The sequence below is a fragment of the Phoenix dactylifera genome, chromosome 6, assembly GCF_051530095.1.
Source record: "Phoenix dactylifera cultivar Ajwa chromosome 6, Ajwa_hap1_PhDact_Kaust_v1.1, whole genome shotgun sequence".
Classification (NCBI taxonomy): Eukaryota; Viridiplantae; Streptophyta; class Magnoliopsida; order Arecales; family Arecaceae; genus Phoenix; species Phoenix dactylifera.
In genome coordinates, this window is record NC_143195.1 from 35621229 (window position 1) to 35647893 (window position 26665).

The following is a 26665-nucleotide window of genomic DNA, read 5'->3' on the forward strand; positions in this document are numbered from 1 at the left end:
GAGTTTTTGGGTCAGCTCATTGAGGAAGTTCCTGAAGGTCTCATTTGGCTACTAATGTTCTACGGTGTAATTCTACATTGCTGATGCCTGAAGGTCAATTGGCTAGTCATGTTTTAGCGCGTATTCTTATATTGCTAATGTCCGAAAAATTTCTACCATTTCAATTATGACAGTTCGGGCACACATTGGAAGCGGCTTACATCTGGCGAGGAACAAAATAGGGTTTCCCCGCAGGGTTTCAATGCCGATCGACGTCGACTTTAGACAAGAATAAGTACTTTTGAGTTTTGTAACAAAGATTGCTGGAGAACTTGATCACACGTCCCTTAGAATACAATAATACCAAGTTCAAGATTCCAAAAGCTCTTTGAAATACCACTCATATCAAATATTCTATTGCTCTTAAATATCAAATTTTCAACAGAAAAAGAATGAATGACTGACTTTAATGTGATTCTAGACTTACCCAAGAGTATGTCATATTTCCTAACCTTCGAAGGCCACAAAGCCATACCCTACTAGACAATTGACTAAACAATATATTTGAATGAGAAGTCACCGTGCGTACACATTCCGGACATTTTGTATAATATTCAATCTATTCAGATGTAATTACCCACTGATGATCCATGTCTTCCTTTTGAAGAACCAAGATGGCATGGGCTACATAATTCGGAAGACACTCTGTAAACAATTGAACAAAGAACATCTTACCCGTCCCAAATGATGCAAAACAATCACAGAGAGAGAAAAACCATTACGCTATTCATCATTTATGTGTATATAAACTGTTTGGATAACAGAAGTGATAAATTGAAATCTGGTTTACTGGAGATCAGGTTAAAGAAAGCATGCAGATAACACATTATTCTGATAATTTCAACTAAAACGTGCATCTGGTAGAACTGCTGAAGGATTATACCTTCAAGGAAATCTCAGAAGGAGAATTCTTCAGGTAACTCCTGAAATTTACCTGAAATAAAGCTCTTGTACTTCCCTTTGAGATCTCCAACTGCAGAAATATAACCTTCATATAGTTTTGCAAGAAATAATCAAATTAAGTAGAAGGAAGAGAAAAGTAGCATGAGGACAATTACCTTTAGGATCAGCAGCTTCTAGTTTGCTTTCTGGCAAGTTACCAGATAAGGTTGACTCCACCAGTTTAACAAGCTCCTTGCCTAAAATCCACAAAAAATGGATGATTGGAGATTGTACTCATGTCATTAATTCCATAAAAGTCAAACTGAGTTGAAATCCAAGAGAAAAAATTAACTCCAGCTTACCTGTTATGCGCTTTCCACCATCATTTACGTTGACTAGGAAAGATGGGATCTCACTTTGTTTTAACTGTGCACAGAAAGATAAAACAGCAAAGGTGAGTTATTTCACGAGGTTAAGTGTCACATGTGACCAAAGATTAGCAGGTAAACGCATCTGTGAAAATAACAAATAGGTCCCTGTCCAGACCTGTGAAAGCAGTGCCTTCGAGAGTTCAAGTGGATGAATAGGTGAGGGGCCCTTGTTGTAAGCAGGTACAAATTTTCCATCCTGGTAACCTGCCAAAAAGTGATAGGCAGCTTGACCTGGAGAGAGCTTTGATACTGAAGGAAGAACACCGGTACTGCAACTTACAGACACAGCAATTAGTTTATAGTTCTAAGTTCGCCAACAGAGCAATGTAGAAGAATGAACAGCAGAGAGTAATGCAACTTGCATGATCAAGAGTATAAATGCTTCTACTATGCCAGTCATACTAGCAAAATACTGCCGCAACATAATCAAACGCATGCTCGCTTCTACTATAAATTGATTGAAATTGTATGGATATGTACAATGAAGAACTGAGGAGGTTCCAGTATGAAGAGATACTTTAGTTTGTGATGAAGATTGCAAGAAAAGAAGGGGAAGACCTATAGTGTAGATAGAGGTTGTGACGAAGAACATGCAGAAACTTAGAATATGTAGATGGCCCAATATAGGAATGCTTCGCAAATAAAGATCTATGAAGCCAATCCCAAATAGTTGGGAAAAGGCTGGTTCGTAGCAGTTATGGTTACAGTATGCTCATTCTACTATGCTAGTAATACGAGTAAATAATAAAAAAACAACCTCCCTAGTTTCCAAAATCTTGTTGATTACTGATCCGAAAAGTGACCCATAGACAGAACCAACCAGGACCGAATTGTCAGTCCAATATATCCAAGTGATATTTCAGTTCAAGCTCAAGCATGGTAGTGATACACCCAAAGCCAAATCCAACAAGGCTAAATAGTATGTTTGGTAAGTCATAAGCCAAAGCTCCAGATTGGCCAATCTCCAGCTAGAGCTCCCTCCCCATGCACGTAGTAGCACCAGAGATATATGAAAACTCATGAGCAATGATCATCTCGAGTCCAAAGAGCAACTGCACACCCTCCCCTCAGACTGCCTGCCCACCAGGCAGCCCCTCATAAGATATCTCATTTGCTTTGTTGGGACTTTTTAAATATATAATTATATCTGACAAATGATGTCACTAAATAATAACAGATGATTTTCAGCAAAATTTAATCAGGTGTCATTGGATGAGTTAAGACACTTTTTCACTTGGCCAGCCACACTTGTAGAGAACTGATGTAGGACAATAGGTCTTCAAAAAGCAATATTCATGGTGCCAAAAAAAATAAAACTTGATGTGTTTAACTATTGTCAAATGTTCCTGCATTTTTTCTCAAATTTAAGTATGTGCATATACTAACTTACAGTGCAAAAGGTTCCTATTATTGCCTCAAGATAAATTTAAGTCCAGGTAGAGGTTCCAGGTGGAGGTTGAGAAATTGTATCATAAGCCTGAGAAGATGGATTATATACCACAGAAATGACGTCCATTAAACAAGTTAAGCATAAGTTCTGCACTCTACCTATCAGCAGATGCAAAAATTACAGAAGCTGGTTTTTTTAGCAGATTTGATGCTGCCGAATCTCTGCCTCGAAAGAAGGGTGCAACACCATGAGAAGACAGAACTACACCAGCATCATTGGATACCAAAGCCTTCTGAAGATCTGAACAGCTCTTGATAGTATCTTCTGGAGCAAACAACAGAATCACAGAATCACCAGACACAAGCAACCTAACAAACAGACATTCTGAAACTGAGTTACCAGCTACATATGAATCATCAACCTCAAGGAAAATACGAGCAGTTACTACCTAGCAGAAACAGGAAGGCCTCCCCTTGCAGATATTACAGGAGCAGCCAAAGCAGCTAGAGCATCTTTAGCAGCATTGGCATCAGCAAAAGCTTTACCACATAAAATGAGGGATGAACGCTCTACATCAGCAGCTACAAATCCACTAGAGGCTTGTGACCCAAGACCAAGAACCTCCCTAGCTCTTGGACTGCATAATTTAACAGAAATCAAAAGGTTATATTAGTTCCATGGCCAAGCAGTCCACCACAGTCTACCAGCAACCAATTGAACTTTTTTACATTGTGTTGTTCTCCTCCTTGTCATGGATCATTTGCATGATAGGCGCAATAACTATATTAACAATCAAAGATATGGTGATTCTACTATCCTTTTCTTGAGCATAAGTCTATACTACTTCAATGCATGTTGTTTCTGGCTCACACAGTGAATCATTAATTCTCCTGACATGGAAATTATTAACTAGTAAAAGGATCAGTTGTTTGGTCTCCTTTTTTATTTAGCCTCAAGAGGTTCCAGTTGTACATACTAGATATGCTATTTAAGCTGATAGAGCAATGATTGCAGGCAAAAGGAATAGGACATTGAGAATATTTTCTGCATTTCCTATACTACGAAGGCCTCAACATGAAGAAGCATGTCAGATTCATTTGAACATTCACATTAACATCTAGGTTTTGTAAAGAGAGAAGTGGGACATATGGCATAACTGTGATGTCAGCTTAGACAGCTCAGACTTTAAATTTTACCATAAAGAATCCAAATGATTTCGGTGGAACTAATAAATCTGATTTCTAGCTCAATTGAGCATCCAAATCACTTACACAGGAGAATCCAGCAAATGATAAGAGAAGCCATGAACTTAGTGAAATAAAACATGAAGGGGTGAGAGAGCATATTTAGGTGCAGGAGCAGAGCGGAGAAGTCACTTGACATATTAGGGTGAAAAGTGCCAAGGATGTATCTATATCCAAAAATATTAAAAATCTTAAAGCAAAAGAAATTAATAATTTTTAATTGCATTTTTAACGAAAAGCATACGCAGGTATTCAAGAATAAGGATATGAGAACGAATGGCACATTTATTGTTCAATTGAATCATTTTGACAGAATACTAGTAGCTACTTAAAATAACTAATATACAATGAGTGGCAGCAACAGGAGCCAGGTACAGGTGCGGCTGTGGCTGTTCAAGCACTATTCTGCAGGAATAAGATAGGTTGATACCAGTCATGCTCTCTCTTCCAGATATTGCTTTGAGGCTGTATGCTATAGTGGGGCACTTAATTGGAAAAGACATCACCATGACCAATTTTCTTCGGTACATGTTCAAGGCTGAAGTCTATGATGTGGCACAGAAGTGGATCACATAGGAGATTTTAAAGGATGGCATGTTTGATGTGATTTAGAGCTCATATGCCCAGTGTTTCAGCATAAATTAAGGTTAGTGATATTAATTTGAACTGACTGATGTTTAAAGTTAGTAACATTGAATATTCAGGAAGTTAGATGTGATTTAGGGCTTACACAAATATTAGTGGATAACAGGAGATTGCTTATGATATTCATATGTAACCCGCTTGATAACAACTATAGTTGAACTGGCTGATACTTATCAAATATTTAATCTAGCATAAATTGCCATATGTGCATGTTTAATTTGTTTCACCAACTCTTTCAAAGACCTGAAAGGTGGGATCTTATCACATTTTAATATGATTAATAAAATTAAAAGTTAGTAGCATCTAGGGAAGGAGGCAGATATAACCTCCCAAAATTGCAAAATATCATTCATGTATCTGTCTTCGGTATCAGATTTCGCTTTAGTGTCAGTGTTCTTATATGAACTATAAATGCCAAATAGAACCATCTATTCTGGGTAAGTTGGAAATTAGAATCCATCAAGATATACCAATATAGAACTGCCAGTTACCTGATGGAGCTAGCGATATAAACAGTCAGTGGGCAAGAGTCATGGGAAACTGCCCGGCTGGGTGTTTTCCAAAGGATATTGGAGAGTGATATCACAGCGGAGGGATTATCACTAATGACACGGACCTTTGCATCCCATTTTGAAGATGAACCAACAGCTCCATCTTGAACAAAGATGTTTGAGACAGATGAAAGGTGAGAAGTAACCTAGAAAAGGAGGAAAATTGCACCAAACAGCAACCATTCATGAGTAAAAGGCTGTATGCAGATTTACTAATTTGTTACTTGGCATTAAACTCTCTGCTCTTAGCATTCAATCCTACTTTCTGAAATTTGAAACTCATAATAATATCAAAGTAGGACTGAACTGAATCACATTGTTAGCTTAAACGACAAATCAGAAGATTATTTGCTCTCTTCAGGGCTAAGATATAATAATTAATATTAAAAAAATACATGGCATGGCTTCAATATCCAGAGAATATTCTAATAAAAATAGATTTATTTAGGGTGACATCCTTTTATTTCTTATTCTTTATTTTTAAAAGAGAATCATAGAAATCGATGCAAAAAACATATTTGGTTCTATAATTTTTATTTTTTATTTTTCAAAAGTCATTTTCATTATTTCTAGAAAATGAAAGTAAGAAATTTTTCTTTCACTATTTTTAAAAACAAGAAACTCATGTTCACCAATACCATCATAGTTGCAATTGCCGTCATTGTCGTCCCCATCACAGCTACCATCATTGTCGCTGCCATTGCCATTGTCTCCACCACCAGCATCGCCACTGCCACTACCACAATCGCTACTGCCACCACCCCCACCAACTCTACCACACAACTGCCACCACTACAACCTTTGCCACCATCTCTACCATAGCACTATCACCATCATCGCCGCCACCATCATATTGTCAATGCCCCCACCATAAGTATTACCATCTCTACCACCATTATGCCACTACTACTAGCCACCACTACCACCGTCTCAGCTACCATCATGATGTATGTTTTAAAAAATAATTTATTATACCTAATATATTTATATTTTAAAAAATAGAAATAAAGAAGAAACAAAATTTTTATTTTTCTATTTTTGAAAATAAAAAAATGAAAGTGATGTCAATTGTAACTTATTTATTTGTTACATTTTTTATGCAAAAATGATAAAGAAAAGTTAATTATGGAACCTGTATGCCAATTCACTTTTGTTTTGAGGAATAAATATCTTAGAATATAAAAAAAAACTAGATCATTCAAAGTTTTGCTATTCGGTTAAGTATGTCATCTAATGATCTTTATCAATAAATTTGTAAACAATATAAGAAATTTCACATACTGGAATCAAATTTATAGGGCCCATTTTATTTTGCTTTTGTTTTCTAATTTTGTTTTCAAAACAAATCCAAGAAGAAAATTGAACTAAACTGAACAAATATGTATCATGAAATCCTTTTTTGAATTGTACACAAAACCTTGAGAGCTTTTGGCAGCAAAGCTTAATTGCTTTCAGCAAAAGTGAAAATAAAAGAAAGGAATTGCAGAAATTATGTGCAAATGTTGTCTCCAACATCAATCTCTGTGTAGTATTTTGCTAATTTGTAGGGAAACAAAAATAAGGTGAACAGCGATGGAATGAAGTGATGGAAAACCTGATGAGATTGAGTGGTCATGTACAAATAATGAAGATCTATCGAGCTCTTATGTTTAACTCAACAGCCATAATTTGGCCTTTTCAGAAATTGCTGTTCCGCAGGTTTATCATCGATATTTTACCTGCTCCAAATAAAGAGATTTCAACTCAAGGAATGCCTAAAAGGGGACAAGGCCCATTCGATTTCAACTGAATATTTCCTTTCATACACTCTTGATTTGGCAGTTTCTCTTTAATTATTATCTGCAGCAGCAAGTAGTTACAAGAAGATTATTGCAAACCTTGGCATATTTTCTCTTTATTTATTATTCTAGTGTTTTGGCTTGTAAGGAAAGACCATTGCTGCAGAAGTAGAAGCTATAAGAAAAGGGTGCAGCAAAATTAATCAAGTCTTTGAGTAAATAAATAATAGAGTTTCTTCTTGGTGGATAGTTTTTTTTCCTCACCATATTCTCTCTTTTTTCTCTATCTAAATGCAGAAACCAAAGATTTCTTCCTCTTCTTCTTCCCTCCCTCCCTGAATCTGAATCCAACATTATATATCATCTAATTCTCCGACAAAGAATTCAAAATTCTCAATGAACACCTATCTCACCCTTCAGCCTTAGAAGCCCTAATTTCTCCTTTTCTTGGTTAAAATTCTACAAGATATCACAGGATGCTCTGGATTTCCTAGTCTCATCCACATCAATATATTCTAGCTGTTATATCAATAATCATCTCTGCTGTGGGACATGTAATCCAAACAGCTAAAAGTTCAAACAAGACTATTTCAGTTTGCACTCATTTGTAACAATGAAAAGATTATGTCGTTTGTTATAATATAAACTCTGATGGAAAAGGAATCATGTTAAAAAATGAATGGTTTCTGCAATGAACACCAACAGCAATGTGATATGGAGCACTGAAGGACCTTTGAGTAACAATATACCTGTTTCAAAAGTTTGCCAAACTGAGCCTTTGAAATGTCAGAAGCTCCACCAACAGTATTTCCTCTCACATGAAGTGGAAGGCCAGACAAAGGCTCTATGTAAATCCAGATGGCATCCATGTGATTATGAATCATTTCAAACATCAGAAATTGAATAAGCACAAGAAAAATGAATCGATGAGAATTTTGTACTACCAATTGTGGTTGCGCCACTCTTTTGAAGCTCAGACGACTTCATGTTGTAAAAAGCTTTATCCTTTACAATCACACCTCTTCCAGCAAGGGCCCAGTTTAATCCATAAGAAAATCCCGGGCCTTCCCTGTGGCATAAACAGCAAGTAGATAGTTTCCAAGTTACTTTTGGAGAAACACCATGCCTTACATAAAGAACGAAATTATGTAACACATAAATGAAGATAAGGAGAGGCCAAGACTTACTCTCTCACTATGTAACAAAATAGATAGTAATCATCTATGTATAATTAAATCAGTCATCAACAAGTTCCAAAAAGACCTGGTTGAGAGCAAAAATAAAAACTTTGCACCCATATCAACTATCCATGCACGTCTAACACTTGCATCTATGTTGCATTCCTGAGTTGCAAGATGCATCGTCACTTGACAGTTGGTTACATTTATCAACTAATCAACCACTGCCTTTTCATGTGTAAAGACAACTTGTTAGTATGACATGCTCCATTGACTATTCATTGTGGTATCATTGCTAGTTCCTCTTCTCTTCTTACCAGCCTAACTATGGTTAAGTGCCGCAACAGGCAATCCTTGGGCTGGCGGATCCCAATTAGTGTAATCTTAGGCTTCTGTATAGGTGTCTAAGCACATCTTACAAACTTGAACACCTAGGTACGTGAGGCTTATGGGATTGTATTGGCATGCTGGTAGCATCCTGACCTGGCACTGACATGATACTTATTGTGAGGTGCTGAGTAGTGCGGGTTCTCTACAGACTTAACACGCACTGACACAGCAACACGCCATGTACTAGCATAGAGTCACTAACATGCCATTGATGTGCCAACTAGCACTTAAATATATGAGTAGCAAGCATCCATTTGTTTATGTGGTGGGTTACGCAATTAAAAGGCATTTCTAATTATGTTATGCCTTCAATCTAGTTACATCTGAAGCCCATAACTTGAATATTTCAATTACTTGTTGTAGGAATTGATCAAGATAAATCATGCTTGACTATAATCATTGTGCACAATATGTTTTACAGAATGGTTTATGCAAAGCAATGAATGATCAACATTTCTTATAACTACCTGGCTAAATTCGATTATAATTCAAAACAGAGGGATGTTTTGGTCATTCAACACAGGCATATTTCTTTTGCATGTTTTCTTATAAAAATTGCAATTATTTCATTTCACATGCAAAAGAATATACACGGATGTGTGCTTGGTGGGTTGGGGGAAGGGGTATTTTAAACAATGTAAATACAAGCATAGTTTAACCTCTTTGTCTTGAATCCTATGCATGAGTTTTAGTCTCTCGGATCTTAGCTTCATATTACCAACCAAGTTATTCAAATGCACAATGAGTTGCAGGATAAAACAAAGAGTTTGCAACCTTTTTAGTCCTATATCCTTCATATGCATCTTCACTTTAAGCAACAAACTTTTGCAATCTTCAATTGCTTATAATAGGGATTGTGAAATAAGCATCCTTTAAGGAAAAAACCATAGTGAAATGAAGAATACATTAAAGCCCCATAATAAGATAATACATGGCAGAATTTAGAAACCTTAAATCAAGATCAGAAAATCGGACTTTACCCATCCACATCCGGATGTATTAGTTTTCTGTGCATTACATTGCACGAGTATAGGGTCCAAAGAAGAATGGTTGTTCAGTCTTATCTATAAGCATCACTCATGGAGGTCAATAAGATTGCGCAAATAAAGAACTAGTTCAGATTTTCAAGAAAATCATGACCTAATAATGTTGAAGGCAAGGGCAGTCACAGAACACAATGCTAGCATTCAACTGAAAGACTAGCATTGTCAAGTATTTTTCATAAGATCAAAAGCACCTCATTACTATAACATCCATTACATGCATTCAGAAGAGATTGATCCAACAAGGAGAAAATTTACTTCAATAGAAGTTACCTAGGAAAGACTACAGTTTCTGCTTTCTCCTCAGCTATGGATGCTGCAACTGCATACTGCATAACCCATCAAAAAATAAATGAAAAAGTTCAAAAAAAAAAAGACCATCAGATGAGACCATAGTGTCAACAGATTAAATAAATGCCATCCATAATTCCACGTACATTGAAACTAGATGCATATTTTCTTTGATGCACATTATTAACAAAAATATACTGCATATACCAAATACTTGATATCAGAAGGAGAAAAAACAAACCGCGAGCTGAAAGATAACCATGCAACAACGACTAAAAGTGAAACTTATTTTTTCATCATTGTTGATGAATGATGATTATGTTGATCATATCTTGATGAGTCAAAGTCATGTTATGCCTTAATCAAAACGTAGATTTTCCGGCATAGATCTCTCAGCATTTCATTTCTTGAGAGTGGGGAACCGCTGAGTTTTATTTTATGTACTTGCATATGCAAAATTAGCAAAGTAGACACTCTCTTTGGAGCATAAAACCATCAAACTGCAGAGCTTTTCCAAGTATAACGCTTTACAAGATAGTTCTAGTAAAATCTAAGAACTGAACGCAGATAATTTTGATCAACTGCTATTGCGGACATCAATAATTCTACTTAAGATGAAGGAAATCTAAAGGGTAAGAAGAAGGAAAAAATGGTCATGGTTTTCGGTACCAATACTCTTCCAAAGGAGGAATCAATGATTCAGTCCAGAATCCCCGCCCCCATTCAAATCTTGTTGCTTTCAAGACCATGCTCGGAGCAAAAAGAATTAATAATTCGAAGCAAAAGATGAAATCTTGATTACTAAAAGCGGACCAGATGTCAAGTCTAGGTCCCTCTATCAAATAATATGGCCCTAAAACAATGTCTGAATCCGAAATCAAGAATCGAAAGAAAGCACACACAAAAAAAAAAAAAACGAAGGCATCTAAACCCAGAACATACCCTAGATCAATCAATTTTATCTACCAAGACAAGAATAATGTGAGAAAGATCTAAGGATGCTTCGAGAAGAACCAAATCAAATCTAAAAGCAAACTCGAATAGATAGGTAGAAGAAGAATAGAAGAGAGGAAAAGGAAGCACTCACGCTTCGGGAGAGAGAGGGAGAGGAGAGAAACGAGGGCTTGGTCGCGGGTCGCGATTTCGAGGAGGCGAGATCGGCGGCGCGGGAGAGATGTTTGAAGAGCGCGTTCCTCATTGTTTCCGAAGGATCCGAATCGAACCAGCCGCCCACCGGCTATGCAGATGAAGACGACGGAGCAAGAGAGAAGAACAGGAGCAGGAGGCCGCCGGGGGAGTGGGGGTGGTCGTAAAATGAGGGGATTAAAACGGGGACATTGCCGCTGGATAGAGATCAGGTGAAGAGCATTTTCTCCACCGTCTGATCATGATGTATGGAACAGAACCCAAATGTAGCAGGCAGAATCGAGCAACAACGAGGAATTTTTTTTTTTTGCATTTGCGGCGATTTGGTAAAGCATGGTCTAAGTCTATCACAAAGTGAAAATTATGCTGTCACAGTAGGCGAGCATACCAAGGTTATACAATAAAATTCTTTAAAGCATATAGTTTTATATATATATATATATATATATATATATATATATATATATATATATCGGCAACTCACACTAGTCTCCCAAGAACACTGCATACTATGTCAAGTAACAAAATACTTCACAGAGGTGGAGAATTTATAAAATTTCTCTAGAGTGATGCCCAGCAAAGAAAACGATCCTGTTAGCAGTTTTGTTCGTCTTTCGACATACATACACAATTTAGAAGATGCCACACTCTTGCAGCAGCCGCTAAATATTCTCCAGAAGTGAATAGTCGAACACCTTCAACCTCTTCTGTAGAATTCACTCAATCATTTCTACTGAGTTCTTTTTCAAAATGATACATCGGGCCTCCAGAACTCGTCTCGCATAAAAGGCACCTTTTCAGGCAACCTTGCAAAACTAATGGCTCGAAGGTAAAGCATGTAGTGGTTCACCATAGCTCATGACAGGACAGTTCTGCTAATGTCATATGGTACAACTAGCATGCAAGTTTTTTTTATTTTTTTAAATTATTTTTGCAAGAGGATTACAACTTAAAGCATTTTTTTTTCAACTTAAAAAGCTTATTTGGTTCATCGTAAAGCATGTTAGAGCTCAATTTGCTGAAATAGCCTCGGTTAGTCAGCTCCCCCTGAGCTGTTCCCACTTCAAGCCAATATTTGTCTTTGTAAACTATTTCAACAATCCATGTCAAGCCAATCAAACGTGCCCGAAGTCACACATAAGTATAATAATTATATACTTATTTTTAAAAATTAATTTAAATTCATTTAGCTTCATAAATATTTATAAACTGATCTGATCAATCTCGGCTCGGCCAACTCATCCAGACCTGGGCCGGGCTAGATTGCCAATGTTGGCGACGCTGTAGTGGGCCAAAGACCCAATGCCAATACCCGAAGGAGCACCCTTTGAGGTTGCTTCTTTCAAGAAGCGCCGCCTCCACCCCTCGAGGGGAACAAAAGATAGCCCTTCTTTTTTCTTCCTCCCGCCGATCTCCCTCTCCACGAATCGAAGACCAAAAGATGGGGAAAAAATCCAAGGATTCGAGCCAGAAATTCTCCGACGCCGTCAAATCCCTCTTCGCCGCCGACAACCCCTTCCGCCGCAAAGCGAAGCCCGCATCCCCCGCCGCCCTGCCGCCCCAGCAGCTAGGGTTAGGGTGGGATTCGGCCACCGGCGAAGACGAAAACCCTAGCAATGGCGGCGCCGACGCCGGAGATGTGAGGAAGAGAAAGAGGGAGAGGGGCGAAGCTCCAAACCCTAGCTCGGCCTCCGTCTCGATCTCCAAGAAACGGAAGAAGCTCGAGGACGATGGCGAGGAGGGTAGCGCGAAGAAGAAGAGGAAGAAGAGGAAGAGGGACGAGATAGAGGAGGAGTACGAGAAGAGGACGTATGGCGTGGTCGAGAAGATGTCGGAGGAGGAGGGAGAGAAGGGCTGGGTGGTTGCCGTCGGGGAGAAGAGGAAAGCAGACGATGTCTCGTCGGAGATGGTGATCTCGAATGAGTCCTTTGATGATGAGAGCAAGCTCATGAGGACGGTATTCGTTGGAAACTTGCCGGTGAAGACGAAGAGGAAGACATTATTGAAGGAATTCGAGAGGCTTGGGGAGGTCGAGTCGGTCAGGATAAGATCGGTGCCTATCGTTGATGTGAGTCCTGGAATTGTTTCTTTTGTACAGAATGGAGTATAGGATGCTTATTTTTTGTTCTCGTTCTTTTTCTTGTTGATTTTGTTGATCAGAGTAAGGTTCCGAGAAAGGCAGCCGTTATTAAGGGGAAAATCAATGACACTGTTGATAGGTTAGTTCTTTTTCCTTTTCCTTTTTTCCAATTTGTTTTCTTTTTTCTAATTTGTTTTATGGTGAAATATCTTGTTTTTTTCATAGATTAAGGAAAAGAGATTGAAGAAAGAATTAAGTAAATCTCGTATGGATGAACATGTTGCATTATGGATCCCATTGTTAGTTCCCTGTATGATCGTCCAAACCAATTCTTATAGCATCGATCGGGTTTTGCTTTTGTGAATCTTTCTTTGCTCCTCCTCAGAGGTGTCAAGTATCACATCTGTATCAGAGCATGCCTTTTCTGATTCTTCTCTCACAACACCCATTTTCTCGTTCTGGTCCTTCCACCCACATTCAAACCTCTCCCACTAGTAGGGTCTTTTTTGCATGATTGAATCCTTGTGCCACTTCATGTTATCTCAATCAGTTGTTGGTTACTTTAGTATTTGATCTTGCAATTTTGGAGCTCTCTCAATCATAGGCATTTCTAACTGCTTCCCGCACAATTTTATTGCACGCACGCATGTCCATCTGGATCTCTTATTTGTACTTGAACTGAGATCCTTTTTGACCAGCACAAAACACTTAGTGACATCTTGAGTGCTGTTCTTTACGACATCTTTTATTCTTCCATATTTCCATTGGCATATAGCAAATTAATATGGTCAAATCTAAGGTATATCCTAGGCATGCATATCGAGTATGGTCTTAATTCCACTTCCATAGCATTTCTACTGGGTCCCTGTCAAAGCATTCTTGTCCCCTTTTTTATCAGTTTTCTTTGCTTTTGAGAATTGAAGTGATACATATGTATTTGTACTACTCTCTTTGAGGGCTTCTTTTGTACTGCATTAACCACATTTTTTCTGCATGCGTGATATTGGTTATTATATGTCATATTCCTCCATGTTATTCACCACTTGCCTTTATTGATCAAAATAATGATAAACATCCAACATACTAATTGGATCTACTTTAGCTGATATGAATCTGATCTAGGAGGCCGGATCCACAAGTAGCTATTGGATATGAATTTTAAATCACATTTATAAATACGTGCTGAAATTTAGAATTAATTCAATTTTCAGCTTGAAAAATTCTACATGGGGAATGATAAAATGCTGCAAAAGTGAATCCTCAAGCCTCAGGGTTAAAAGAAAGGGCTAAGGAAGAAGAAGATTAATAAGCCATTGAAATCTAGGAGAAAACTTTCATTGGTGGATCTTATACTTAAGGATTGCATATATAGACGTAATTAGTTGTTCCTAAAGGACCTTGAATTTATCTGCTTCATTGAGTCAACTAAGGCAAAACTAACCTATTAAGCACGATGATTTTGGTTGAGGCTAGCCTTTTACATGGCATGTTGTGACCCAAATGGGATCTCTACGGTGATCTTAAATTATCGGTGATCCTTATCTCAAGATAATGTAATCCTTGATGATCTAATATCACCGTGTTTGGTATGCTATACTTCAGTGATTAAAGATTTCTGGATATCCACGATTAATCTGTTTGGATATTACTGGTCATATAATATCAAAACTACCCCTGATATATTTCATACAATTTGCAACTATTAAACATAATTCTCAAATAAATCATAGGAAAACACACATGAAAATAAAACAAATTGTCAAAATCTGTCATTTTACACCAATTAAATGGGACCAAAAATTAATCAAAACCTGTTAAAGTGATTCTAGGAGATTATCAAACCTTCCCAACTAGAAGAATTTTTTTATGGGATTATTAATCCTTCCCAACTAGAACTTTTTTCAGGGACTGGCATTTTTAGAAACAACTTTTTTCTACTAGATTGAGGGGCATTTTTGTCCCCAAATTTCAACCCAACATCACTGCCTTGAGGTGATCTTGGAAACCAGTCCTTACTGATGGGTTTGACATCACTAGCTTGGGCGGTGATTTTAGGAGTAGGAGTGATTTGGGATCGCTTCCACGTAAGATCAATGGGGTACAACTAAAAGCGGCGATCTTGTCACTTCAAACCTCATCATTGTTGATTTCACCCCATACCAAACCCCACCTATGGTGCATCCATCACATCCAAAAGATGCGGCAAATTAGGGCATCCCGAAAACATATTTGATGTAGCTGAACAGAATACATGGATGTCAAGTTACAGCTCATGAAAGCCAATGAGTGTAATCAAATTCAAGATTGGGACATAAGAAAAAGTTTTTAAATCTACAGGCTCATCTAACTATGAACTGCTTTCCAATTTGAATCAGATTATTAAGGAAAACATTGAGAAAGAGAGATACGTTGATTGAGTCAATGATCAAATGGACAAATTTCACGAAATCCGTAGTGTTTAAGGGGAAAATCATTGATAAACCACTGTTTTTGGGAAAGAAAACATGATAGATAAAAGAATATTTTCTTTATGTAGATTTATACAAAGTCATCAAAAACACTTAAGAATGTAATGTATCTGGTAGTTTAATAAATCAATGATAACCTGTGGATCATGCTTAAATGCATCGAAAACTTTTTTAAGTAAAGGCTTCTTGTACAAATCAAAACTAAAACCTAAGTTTGTCATGTCTGGAACCAATTTGCATATGTTGCACTGATCTTCTCTGGACGAACTTCTTATTGGTGATTTGCTTTGCATCACCACCATTGATTTCCGTGATTAATGGAGGAGGCCAATCATGTCCTTGTGTGATCAAACAGTCAGAGTTGGTTTCAAACTTGATCTGGCATCGAATGTTGTAGGAAAAAGGATACTTGTGAAAAAGAGGATCAGATAGACCTATTCTCGGCTATGATTGTAGCTATCGAACCATTTCCAGATCTTATAAATTATAATTGCTCTTTTTAATCCTCATTATTTGGTAATTCCATCATCTACTCTTCAATTGGTAGATCTTGCTTTGTCGGCTTTTATATATCAACAGTAGTTCCTCATGGATGAGAGGATCAAAGCATAGCTAATCCTAACTTTGTTGTTTTGAGTTGTCGTGAGCTCTTATTTATCTTGTAGCATTCTTCCATCATTTACTCTTCAATTGACAAGTCTTGCTTTATAGTCTCTTCATATACTGGTGATGAAAGTCAGATTTTAGTTTATTTTATTTTAATCTTTTTGTAACCCTCCGAGTTTAAATTTCCTCAAACTGATGAATTTAAAGTTTAGCTGGTTATGGAATGATTGTTATCATGGAAGCCATTGAGTTTTATTTGTAGTTAAAATTTGATTAAGCTTGCATGAAAAGAGTACAAATAGGAAATTAGAGGGTTGTAAGTTAAAAAAACAATGGGTTTCTTTAGCAAATTTCATAATTTGAAGCTACTTTATGTAGAACTTGCCATGTTTAGCGAGGACATGAAAAAATGACTTGTCTCAGTGGCTGCTATGAAATATAACAATAATCAAGGCTTTTTCTTGACTACTAGAATTCCAGTTTAAAAATCCTTTAGAGAGACATCAGTCTCAGCAGTTACACGATCATCCTCTCTTTGCAGTGCTCACTTTACATGCAGCAATATATGAGGCAGCCGGCACTTTAACCTAGTCTCCTAGTACTAGTTAGCTAACATCTGTAGTAAATTCCTCTCCCTGTTTTCCATTTATATATAACTGATAAATGTACCTAATGTAAGTAATCCGCCAGATTATGTTTCAACATAGCAAGAACTTTATTAGACTTACGCCTCAATCCAACATGTATCATGTACATATTAATTTGGATCATGCACATGTCAGTTCATTGCCCCTGGAATGCAAACACTTTTTTACCTTAAAATTAAAAGTTGATATTTATTACCTCTACCAACTTCTGGAAGCTGTAAACAAGAAACAATGAGGAAAATATAGGAACTCCAATGACTTTTTAAAGTCAGGTCCTGAATCTTATTCTAGAATCTGATTGTGTCAACTATTTCTCAATTCTTTTACCTCTGAAACTGAAACATTCATTCACCAGGTTCTTAGTGTTTATGTCCCTTTTGGGAGACGGAATGATTGATTAATTTATTTTGCAAATGTTGCCTTTCTTACATTTCGCAAACTACAATTTGCAGATTAATATCTAAAAAGACTTTGAAAATGTTTCTCTGCTTTTAATACCTGTCTAACTAATGTTGTTGTGCATCTCGTTTCTCCCCTATGATTTGCAGTGTTCATGCTTACATTGTTTTCAAAGACGAGCAATCAGCACATGCTGCTCTGTCTCACAATATGGCACAGGTGTGTTGCTTCTTGGTGCATAAAGAATTAGACAATGTGCATAGCTTTGCACCTTATTTCTCATGGTCTATGAAGTATAATTGATTGACCTTGTGAATTCCCTGATAAAGATATTTGAACTTCTTTACAGTTTGGAGGAAACCACATCCGTGTTGATATGGCATGCCCACCTCGTAAGAAACTGAGAGGTGAAGGCCCACTTTATGACAGAAAGAAGACTGTTTTTGTGGGTAACCTGCCTTTTGATGTGAAGGTGATTGTTCTTTTTTAGCAATTTTCAGAGTACAACTTCTGATTCGTATGGATTATATTAAGGGTTTTTTTGCATGAATACCCTCCTAAATATCGAATTTTGCATGAATACCCTTCCAAATTTGATATTTGCATATATACACTCATAAAACACTTGTTTTGCTATTCTACTCTTTTTTTTATTCTTGTTTTTGCATATGTATCCATGCCATCTAATGCCGTTAAAAAGTTAGCGGTTTCAAATTAAAATGACTAAAATACCCTTATTGGGTAGATGTGCAAATAGAAACATTTATAAAGGTATGTAAGCAAATAGCAACTTCACAAAGATATTCATGCTATTTTGCATATTTAGAAGGGTATATATGCAAAAAAGAATCTTAGCAGATGAAAAGAATTTAGATTTATTAATTAATGTGATAGCCTATTGTAGCTAGATGCTCACTTTTGTTGTGCCTTTGGTTCTCTCTTACTTCATCCACTTGAATCTCTTCTATTGCAGTTGCAATACTTCTACATGTTTCAATTTGATCTTAGCTGCCTATTGTTGATTGAGAAAGTTGTATAATATTGGCCTCTTTTCTGACAAATAAGAAGCACTCTTTCAAATCCTTGTACTCCTCAAACAAACTCATCAATTTCTGATCTGTGTCTAATATCTTGTAAGACTTAGATGTCAAATGTCTAATCACAGACCAAATCTTTATAGTCTTCTCAAGCTTCAAATTGAAGATATGCACTTTATCATCATATAGGTCCTTGTAGCAATAACAATCAACATCAACTAACCAGCTCTTTTGTCTCTCAAAGTAGTACTTCATTCTTGTAGAATTCTTAACCTTCTTAAAATATCCTCCAAATTTCACCCTCAATTTGAATAGTTGTTGCTCCATTTAAAAACTTGTACATTGAATAAATAAATATGCACGATATAAATTGTAAGAGAGAGTGCTTATCAACCAAAACTATCCTAACAAAATAAAAGAAAAAAAGGAATAGTACATAGCCATACGATGTTTCAACATTCAAAAACGGGTGATACTTCGTCTTTCTTACCATCAAATAAAGTATATGGTTATGCGGTAGAAACCAAAAAACAGAACTTTAATATAAGTTCATTTAGAAAAATAAGAATGGAATAAAATCAGCTACGACAATCATTATTGTTCTTCTAACACTAGTAATGATTTTTTTTTGGTTCAGATTAATAGGAGAAAAATAGCATACATCAACAAGAGGGAAGAGAGGGCAAGATGATGTTGAAATACATTTTTTATGATGAATAGATAGGAGAGATTTGGAAGATGGGTCGAGCCCATGACTGGATTTTGGAGAGGAAAGATTTAGAAGCCAGAAGGAATTTCTTTTTACCGTCAAATATTGTTGGATTACGGAAATAGGGAGGAAGGAGATCGCGATCGTGAGCCCGCTTGCGATCCCGATCCTACTCGATCGCGATCCCGATAGCAGGGAAAAAAGACAGGGACAATAGCGTAATTTCAAAATTTTATTTTATTTTTAATTAATATACATATGATTTTTCTTAACACCATTAGAACAACCGTTATATTAGGGGCATTTGTACAATAACAGCATTTTACGAGGGTATACATGCAAATATTAATTTTGGAAGAGTATTTATGCAAAATTCGATATTTATAAGGGTATTCATGCAAAAAACCTTTATATTAATGGTATGGTTATCAATCATTGACTTTTTTGTGTTCACTGTTACTTCAGGATGAAGAACTTTACCAATTATTTTGTGGGGTTAGCCCATCTGAAGCCACTGTTGAAGCTGTACGGGTTGTCAGAGATCCTCATACGAGCATGGGAAAGGGTATTGCTTACGTCCTGTTTAAGACAAGGGTATGATTGTTTATACCCTTTTGTCCCAGAGAAAAATAAATATTAGTTTTCCTTATTTATCCATGTGATTACATTTTCTATTTATTCATTGTTAATTTATTACTTTGGACCTTCAGCATGGCACGGCTTTAAAAAAAATATAATACATCTTTGCAGGATGCTGCCAACTCCATTGTTAAGAAAAGAGACTTGATGATTAGGGATCGTGTTCTGCGGGTCAGCCATGCCAAGTCATCAGATGCTACACCATCAAAGAGGAAGGACCCAGGGACAAAGATGGATTTCCCACAAAAGAAGTTGTCAGTTTCCGACGATGAAAATTTTTTGACAAAGGATGGCAAACCCAAGGTCAAGGCAGCTTCTCTCTCCTACCAAGGCCTACGATCGAGCAAATCTGGTGTTGTGAAGAAATCCAGACCATCCCTACATACTTCTAGCCATGGGAATCAGGAAACTAAGAGGGCAGGATGGGCAGATCAGAATCATAAAGTTAAGAGGCCTGCTGTTGCTGCCAGGAAGGCAAAGCAACTCTTGAAGAAACGCAAGCAGGAGAGTGGAACTCCAGAAAATACTCATCAAAATAAGAAGGCAAGAAGATATTGAGGCAGGTTTTTAGATCGCTGTATTGTAACATGCAGCTTTTAGTGCCGCATTGTCAGATCCATTGTTTAAGCCAGCTGCTGATAACTTGACGAGCGGTAAAAATATTCCCCAGTTCTGATATTTAAGCAAAGCATGAATCTAGCAGTAAAAATGTTCCCCAAGTTTCTATCGAACTGTTCCCACTTCTAATGTTAAGTGGAAGGATGTTTTTAACCTCTGTAGTATTTCTGTTGATGTTACCATGAAATCACGCCCATTTTAAAAAAAAAGGGTAAAAGGATGAATCTCCTTATTATATCTATAGCATCTCATGGAGTTATGAATGAGGATCTTGTTTCAAACCTTCTAAAGCTGGCAACTGGAAGCTGTTCTACCGGACAATTTCATAGTTATTGGGATGTGCCTGTTAACGGATGCAGGTTGGTTGTTTAATAGTATTCTTATTATTTTATAAGCCATTATTGAATTAATCCTGATCCCGTGTCAGTTTACACTTTGAGATAGAAGCTTCATAAACTTCCAAATGGCCTTGATAGTAGAAGAATTTCTTTCCACAGGTTTACCCACTGAGATTTTTGATATCCGAGCGTATCACTTCTGTAACTGTACTCTGCAGTTCTCATATGCAGGTCTGACCCAGAAACTCTCCTAGGGTAGTGTCCTACATTTTTAACTCTGAACAAGGTCGTTAAAGGCTAAACTTGTGCTTGACCAGCTATGCTGAACCCTAAAGGTAAACTCATGGATATGCAGGCTAATTTGTGTCTAGAGATACCATCCATGGTTGTCCATGGATCGAGCCATCTACCTATTCAAGACAGGAGGTTTGTAAGGGAGCAACTTTATTTCTAGATATTAAATCTACTAACTAATGTGGGGCACACGTTCAGATCATGTGTGTTTCCTTAAATTTTCAACATTGACTAATTAGCTCTTACTTGTGTACAGAAAGCATGCCTTTCAAGCTAATCTTGGTTAATCTGATCATAGCATAAGTCTGCCCAAGTTGCACTACCAACAAATGTTGAAAGATTAGCTAACTAAACTTATACCTGATTTACCCATCATTAGCATAACAGAGAAAAGAAGCCATATGCATGAGCAAAGGGGGAACATCAACCAATCAAATTTAATGCATTAGAATTGACCAAGGGGCACATGTACAATGAATTGGGACCTTGAACAAATATTGGTCGAAATTTAGAATACATTTAATATATTGTGCTTCTGCCTCCCTGATTTTCCTGTGTTACAATGATACAGAATAGGGACAGCAACATGGAATCAGTAGCCTGTAGCCAGGCTCAGGCTTACATTGAACAAGATTACCCAGAGAATAATTGCTAGTCTTGCCATGATGCACAGCGTGGGGGAGAGCTTCATCACTGGGGAAGCTGATATATACAATAAGCACAGCTACATAGTCAGCAATCAGCTGCCATTACAGTGTGTTTTTTGAGATCCAGTACCTTGTGCCTGACTCTTGCTCATCAGTGTCGGTGTTACCGAAATGATCCCAATGAAAAACAGCGTGGCTATTGCCTGGAAATCATAGAGGTCGGACAATGATCTTAACTCTCCAAGAGCAATTCCAGCCTGCTTCAACCAAAAGCAGATAAATGTTACCTAAGCAGCGGGCATACATTAGTCACCAAGGTATAATAGAAAATGCAACACTGACTCATCCAAGAAATCTGGGTGTCATAGAATGACCAGACCTATGTAGCTAAGATCTTTCATAAGATCGGCTATTTTCGCAGGTTACATGGAAGCTTAACAGTGTTTATATGCAAAAAAAAAAAGAAGAAGAAGAACAATACCCTGACTGTCACATAAGCAGCTGGGATGAGTCCAATGAATGTTGCCAGGACAAAAATATGGTATGGCACGTCCACTATTGGTGAAGCCATGTTAATGAAAGTGTTTGGCAATGTAGGGGTGACTCTGAGGAAAAGCATGTAGTTCAACAGCTTTTCTCTTCTTTTAGCTACCTGAAATTGAAATATGATTACTTGACTGCCAGAAAGAAAGTAAGGATGAAAAGGGAAGTAGTCAAAATGCAAGATTACCCTAGAACATAACAAAAATCATGTCAGTAGACCAATATGATTATAATGTCAACAAGTCTGATATATCCAGCGGAGCTTAATGGAAAGAAAAACATATAGGGAAAAATTGCAATGCAACAATATATGCACATCAACTGAAGAGGAGGTGGGGGAGGAAATAAAGGCTTGGCCTTCATCCTTTAGACGCTAAGAAGGCTCCTCCAACTCCACAACAAGCTGTAAGGCTTGGCAATGTACTTCAATAAAGTTCTCAAATATGGCTAGGTGAAATTTGGAGCAGATTGCTACCAGTCTGCATACATTGGCCTGGAGTGAGCTCTATGTCTGGTAAGTCACCAACCAAGCACCATGTCTTTATAATAGCAGTTTACTAATAGAGTCTAAATAAAGAAAAAGAGATTCACCTGCTCTTGAAAGAAACTCAGTTTGTCGGGCCACAAGGAGAAGACAATGGGCCTTCCTATCAGTTTTGAAAGGAAATAGCAGGAAGATGCACCTGCTGTGGCAGCAAAAACTACCAAAGCTACACCATGGAAAACTCCGAAAAGCGACCCAGCAAGCAATGACATGAAAATGGTCCCTGGTATCATAAATGTCTGCATAAATATGTAGACCGAACAATAACCCACCAGGACCTGGATGGTGTAGTCACTTTTGTAGCTCTCAAGATGATCCCTACAAAGACAAGAGTGTAGTACCAAACAAGGGTAAGCACTAATCTGCTGGCAATCAGGAACGCCAACTTAAGGTTGTAGGTAATTACAATGAAATAAAATGAATATATATAACTCAATGGAACAGGATGAAATCACAAAAATATTTGACATAAGTTAGGCAAAATTACGATTGATGCTAATGATCTAGGAGAATCACATAGCAAGTTCTCAAGTTAACTGAATTGCTAAAAAGAGTGGAATTGCAGTTTATGGATCTTATCCAAAAACTAGCATGCCTATCCAAACAAATAAAATAAGGCGAAATATCTGCAACAACTGATGCTTGGTTTTAGGTGATGACTATTCATTAAGAAGAAAATATTTTATTTCCTTTCAGAAGGTGATTCTAGGAAGGCACTTGGTGCTTTCCAGAGCATAATTATGAAGAAGGTTGAGTCTTGGTTTTCGGCGATGAGTATTCATTAAGAAGAACAGATTTTGTTTCCTCTGTGGAGGCACTTGGTGCTCCCCAGCGCATAAATATGAAGAAGGTTGAGTTTGTCAAGCTATTGCAAGCCGTACATTGTTTATCAGTTCGACAAGCATTGACTTAAATTGGTTACTAATAAATAGCTAACGTACAATATACAGGGATTTCATTAACAAAAGAAATATCCACTGAATATAAAAATGAAAAAAAAGGCTAAGCTTTTAAATCTATCTGGCAGCATCTAGAAAGCTGAATTTCATATCAGAAGGCTACTTTAAAGCCAGAGCGGGGGTAAAAGGCATTTAAAGAACTAGGTATTAGAAAAATCAACCAATATTTCAGAGATCATGGAAATGGCTTTTTCTGGGGATTTAAGAAACCCACAAGGGGTTTCCTCCAAAATTATCAAATAAATACTTGGTTGTTGTTCGTCTCCTGCAAATATCTAAGCCAACTCGGAAATTTTTTCAAACAGATTCCCCCAATATTCCAACATAATAATGCACGTGCAAATAATCCTACTATTCCCAAAGAAAACCCCAAAATTTCAGAATATCCATGAATGTACACAGGCAGACACTGTTCCATTCCCAGAACAAGCCCCAAACAAAAATCCAATAACACCACAAAACACAACCAAATCAAACCAAGAAACTAAATCCCCAAATTGCTGGAACCCCCCAAAATCACCAACAAAAGAACCGACTTTCGAGATCAAAAAAGCAAAAAAAAAAAAAAATCCAAAATTTACCTCAAAATTTGGAGCTCTTCGAGCGTCCGAGGTAACTTGAGGAAGCTGTAGTCGGAGGCGGGCATCGAGAGATAGACAGCAAGCAGCCCCACCCCGAAGCCCGCCAACACGGTGGCCGCCGCCGCCAACTCCCACCTCGACAGGGGGAACTCGGAGACCCCCTTCCCTTTCCCCATCTCCTCTCTCTCTCTTCCCCTCCCTCTCCCTCTCCCTCTCTCCTCAAAAGATAAATTAGGGTTCCCGAAAGAGAGAAAGAGAGGGGCAAAGAGGGCCCGATTCGAAGAGACGAAGAAAAAAAGGGAAAGGATCCCTCCCCGCCTTTCTTCCCCTTATATTCCCCTCCTCTCTCTCTCCTCCTTTCTCGCCCTGGCGCCTTTTAGGGAAGGAATATTCGGGAGGTCGGTACCTCCCCCTACGCGCAAAAGTTATTATAGATATTTAACTGGTTCCGCTGGAGCAGCAGAACGAAGGGGAAGGAGGAGGTGGCGAGTTTGGGCGGCAGCAGCTGCTGGTCCCCGGAGACCGACGCGTAGAGTGAGGCAGGAGACGTGAATCACGAGGCCTCACCGTGGCTTGTACGCCTCCGGTGCCGGACTCCCCTGAATCCCTCCCCCCCCAAATTGCGTCTCGTACTCTCTTTGCTTTTATTTGAATATTATTGTGGTTCCAAAATCCATGGCAACTTCTCTAGTAGGTCTGACGGAATGGCTTCCGTCTTCATTCATTCGTGCCTTCACTCATTCATTCATCTTCATGCTAAGGTTAGCATTTAAAATAATAATATTATAACCGTTTAAGGGCCACCCATTTGAGTGTCATAATACATATTTTTGATGAGACGGTAACATTAAATATTTCACCTTTTCTTCTCCTAACTTATTTATTCTATTTTTTAAAAAATAAATTTATTAATAATAAAATAATTTAACTGTACTTTGTTTGATTTTATTTTATTTTTTTATTTTTATAAACTTCATTACAAGTTATGGCCGAATTATCATTTATAATAACTGAGAATATCTTCTAAAAAATAATCAAAAAATATATTTTTTATTTTTTATTCTGTATCAATATTTAATTTTTTTGTAAATAATTAATATAAAGTTAAATATACACTCGCACACAGTCCCCACAAATATCATAGTGTTTTGGCCTTCCTCGATGCAATGAACCTTGCCCACGAGAATTGGTTCTTGCATTTAAAATTTTATCGTAGTAGTCTTGGACCCAAATTCCAAGTTTGTCAAAGACCTAAAAGATAAATCCATGTCGCTTTCAGGGTAGGCCACATCCCCGGCATGAGAATCTCAAGTTGAAATTTTCGACGGTTCTCTTTCCCACGTGCATCACAAGCAAAGTCCCCTTTCTTGTTTTTTTTTTTATTCCCTCCCTCCTCCGACAAAGACAACCCCATAAATTAATGCAAGCATGTCAAGTATTCCACCTATTTTTTTTTAAAAACAAAAATGACTACTTTTATTTTAATCTTAGAATCTAATTTTTGTTCAAAAAATATGTATTTTTAAGTTATATGATATAAAAGATATTGGGATCGTTTTGACATAAGTAGTATTTGTTGCAGTAAAACTAAATGTCTATTGCTTGTAAGAAGACTAAAAGAAAAGAAAAAAAAACTACCAACAGCTTTTTGGGAGCACAATTCTAAGGAGTTAGTAAAGTTTGATAACCTGGGGCACCCCATTTTCTACCATTATTGGTTCTCCTCATAGTAGTTTTTCTTTTTTTTTTTTCTTTTTTTTTTTTTTTTTGCTAAAGAAAAAGGGGTAGGGGGAGGAAGGGACAAGCCCACCCCCGCGTAGCAGCCCCACTGGGCCCCCGCCCCGCCAGGAGAATCTTCGATGCGGGCAGAAATGACCGTGTGTTGGGCACCCCGACCGGTTTTACTCATACCCTCCCCACCCGTAGGCCCGGCTCAGCTACTCCTCTGAGCTCTGGCTCGAGTCTCACGTGTGAGTACGTCACACCCGGCACCACCCCAGCTACTAGCGGTTCAAGAGCGGTCCTACACTACAAGTCCAAGCAGTGGCCAAAGTAGTGAGCTCCGGTCCACAATTTAATCGTCGCCGCAGCGATTCGAACTTGGGACCTTGTGGTTAGAATTGCTGCCCAGTACCACAAGGCTACCACCTTGGTGGCTCCTCATAGTAGTTTAACGGCGATAATTTTAGTGGATCCTAATTAGGTGCAATTCAATAGGGCTTTGGTCAAACAAATATAAGAACAATGCAACGCAAACATAAGGTGTTGAGTGACTCCACGGAGCTAAACATTTTTTTTATTATGAACTCAGTGCTAACCCTTTATTTGGTTTGACTCAGTGGACTCCCATTTAAGCTTACTTGTAGTAGCTAGATCCCTTTCAGACCACGAAGCTTAACAATATATTGGTGCATTTCATTCATGCAAAAAAAGTGCCAAGGGTAAGGATTGCAATACCGATCTTCTAGATCAAGAATGAATGAGACACATTTTGCGATGGTATATAGCATGTAGATGGCAAATTAGATTGCCATGCCTAGGCATTAGT

General features: G+C 37.7%; 3 protein-coding genes across 3 annotated transcripts; 1 reads left to right on the forward strand and 2 right to left on the reverse strand.

The window, feature by feature from the left end:
* Positions 1–742: 742 nt before the first annotated feature.
* Positions 743–11417, reverse strand: LOC103704712 (uncharacterized). Its single transcript, XM_008788121.6, has 11 exons — positions 10950–11417; positions 9845–9900; positions 7905–8029; positions 7710–7804; positions 5123–5328; positions 3191–3379; positions 2901–3110; positions 1468–1621; positions 1284–1347; positions 1098–1178; positions 743–1012 (listed from the first exon to the last, which is right to left on the reverse strand). Exons 1-11 carry the CDS (start codon positions 11058–11060, stop codon positions 936–938), a joined length of 1368 nt encoding a protein of 455 aa, XP_008786343.2. The 5' UTR covers positions 11061–11417; the 3' UTR covers positions 743–935.
* Positions 11418–12301: 884 nt separating this feature from the next.
* LOC103704713 (RNA-binding (RRM/RBD/RNP motifs) family protein) lies at positions 12302–20450 on the forward strand. Its single transcript, XM_088723907.2, has 6 exons — positions 12302–13076; positions 13169–13227; positions 17358–17427; positions 17558–17680; positions 19420–19548; positions 19705–20450. Exons 1-6 carry the CDS (start codon positions 12450–12452, stop codon positions 20149–20151), a joined length of 1455 nt encoding a protein of 484 aa, XP_088580033.2. The 5' UTR covers positions 12302–12449; the 3' UTR covers positions 20152–20450.
* Positions 20451–21261: 811 nt separating this feature from the next.
* On the reverse strand, positions 21262–24884 carry LOC103704714 (putative membrane protein At4g09580). Its single transcript, XM_088723913.2, has 4 exons — positions 24118–24884; positions 22625–22895; positions 21972–22142; positions 21262–21747 (listed from the first exon to the last, which is right to left on the reverse strand). Exons 1-4 carry the CDS (start codon positions 24291–24293, stop codon positions 21583–21585), a joined length of 783 nt encoding a protein of 260 aa, XP_088580039.2. The 5' UTR covers positions 24294–24884; the 3' UTR covers positions 21262–21582.
* Positions 24885–26665: the final 1781 nt, after the last annotated feature.

Bases quoted from the DNA above. Each gene is read 5' to 3' on its own strand.
- LOC103704712 (XM_008788121.6), bottom strand. From the start codon at position 11,060: ATGAGGAACGCGCTCTTCAAACATCTCTCCCGCGCCGCCGATCTCGCC. The intron at 1,179-1,283 runs GTAAGCTGGAGT...TGTGGATTTTAG, and splicing joins TGGTGGAAAGCGCATAACAG to GCAAGGAGCTTGTTAAACTG. The intron at 1,013-1,097 runs GTAATTGTCCTC...ATATTTCTGCAG, and splicing joins AGAAGCTGCTGATCCTAAAG to TTGGAGATCTCAAAGGGAAG.
- LOC103704713 (XM_088723907.2), top strand. From the start codon at position 12,450: ATGGGGAAAAAATCCAAGGATTCGAGCCAGAAATTCTCCGACGCCGTC. The intron at 17,428-17,557 runs GTGTGTTGCTTC...ACTTCTTTACAG, and splicing joins TGTCTCACAATATGGCACAG to TTTGGAGGAAACCACATCCG. The intron at 19,549-19,704 runs GTATGATTGTTT...ACATCTTTGCAG, and splicing joins ACGTCCTGTTTAAGACAAGG to GATGCTGCCAACTCCATTGT.
- LOC103704714 (XM_088723913.2), bottom strand. From the start codon at position 24,293: ATGGGGAAAGGGAAGGGGGTCTCCGAGTTCCCCCTGTCGAGGTGGGAG. The intron at 22,896-24,117 runs GTAAATTTTGGA...TTGTCTTTGTAG, and splicing joins GAAGAGCTCCAAATTTTGAG to GGATCATCTTGAGAGCTACA. The intron at 22,143-22,624 runs GTGAATCTCTTT...TTTCAATTTCAG, and splicing joins TGAGTTTCTTTCAAGAGCAG to GTAGCTAAAAGAAGAGAAAA.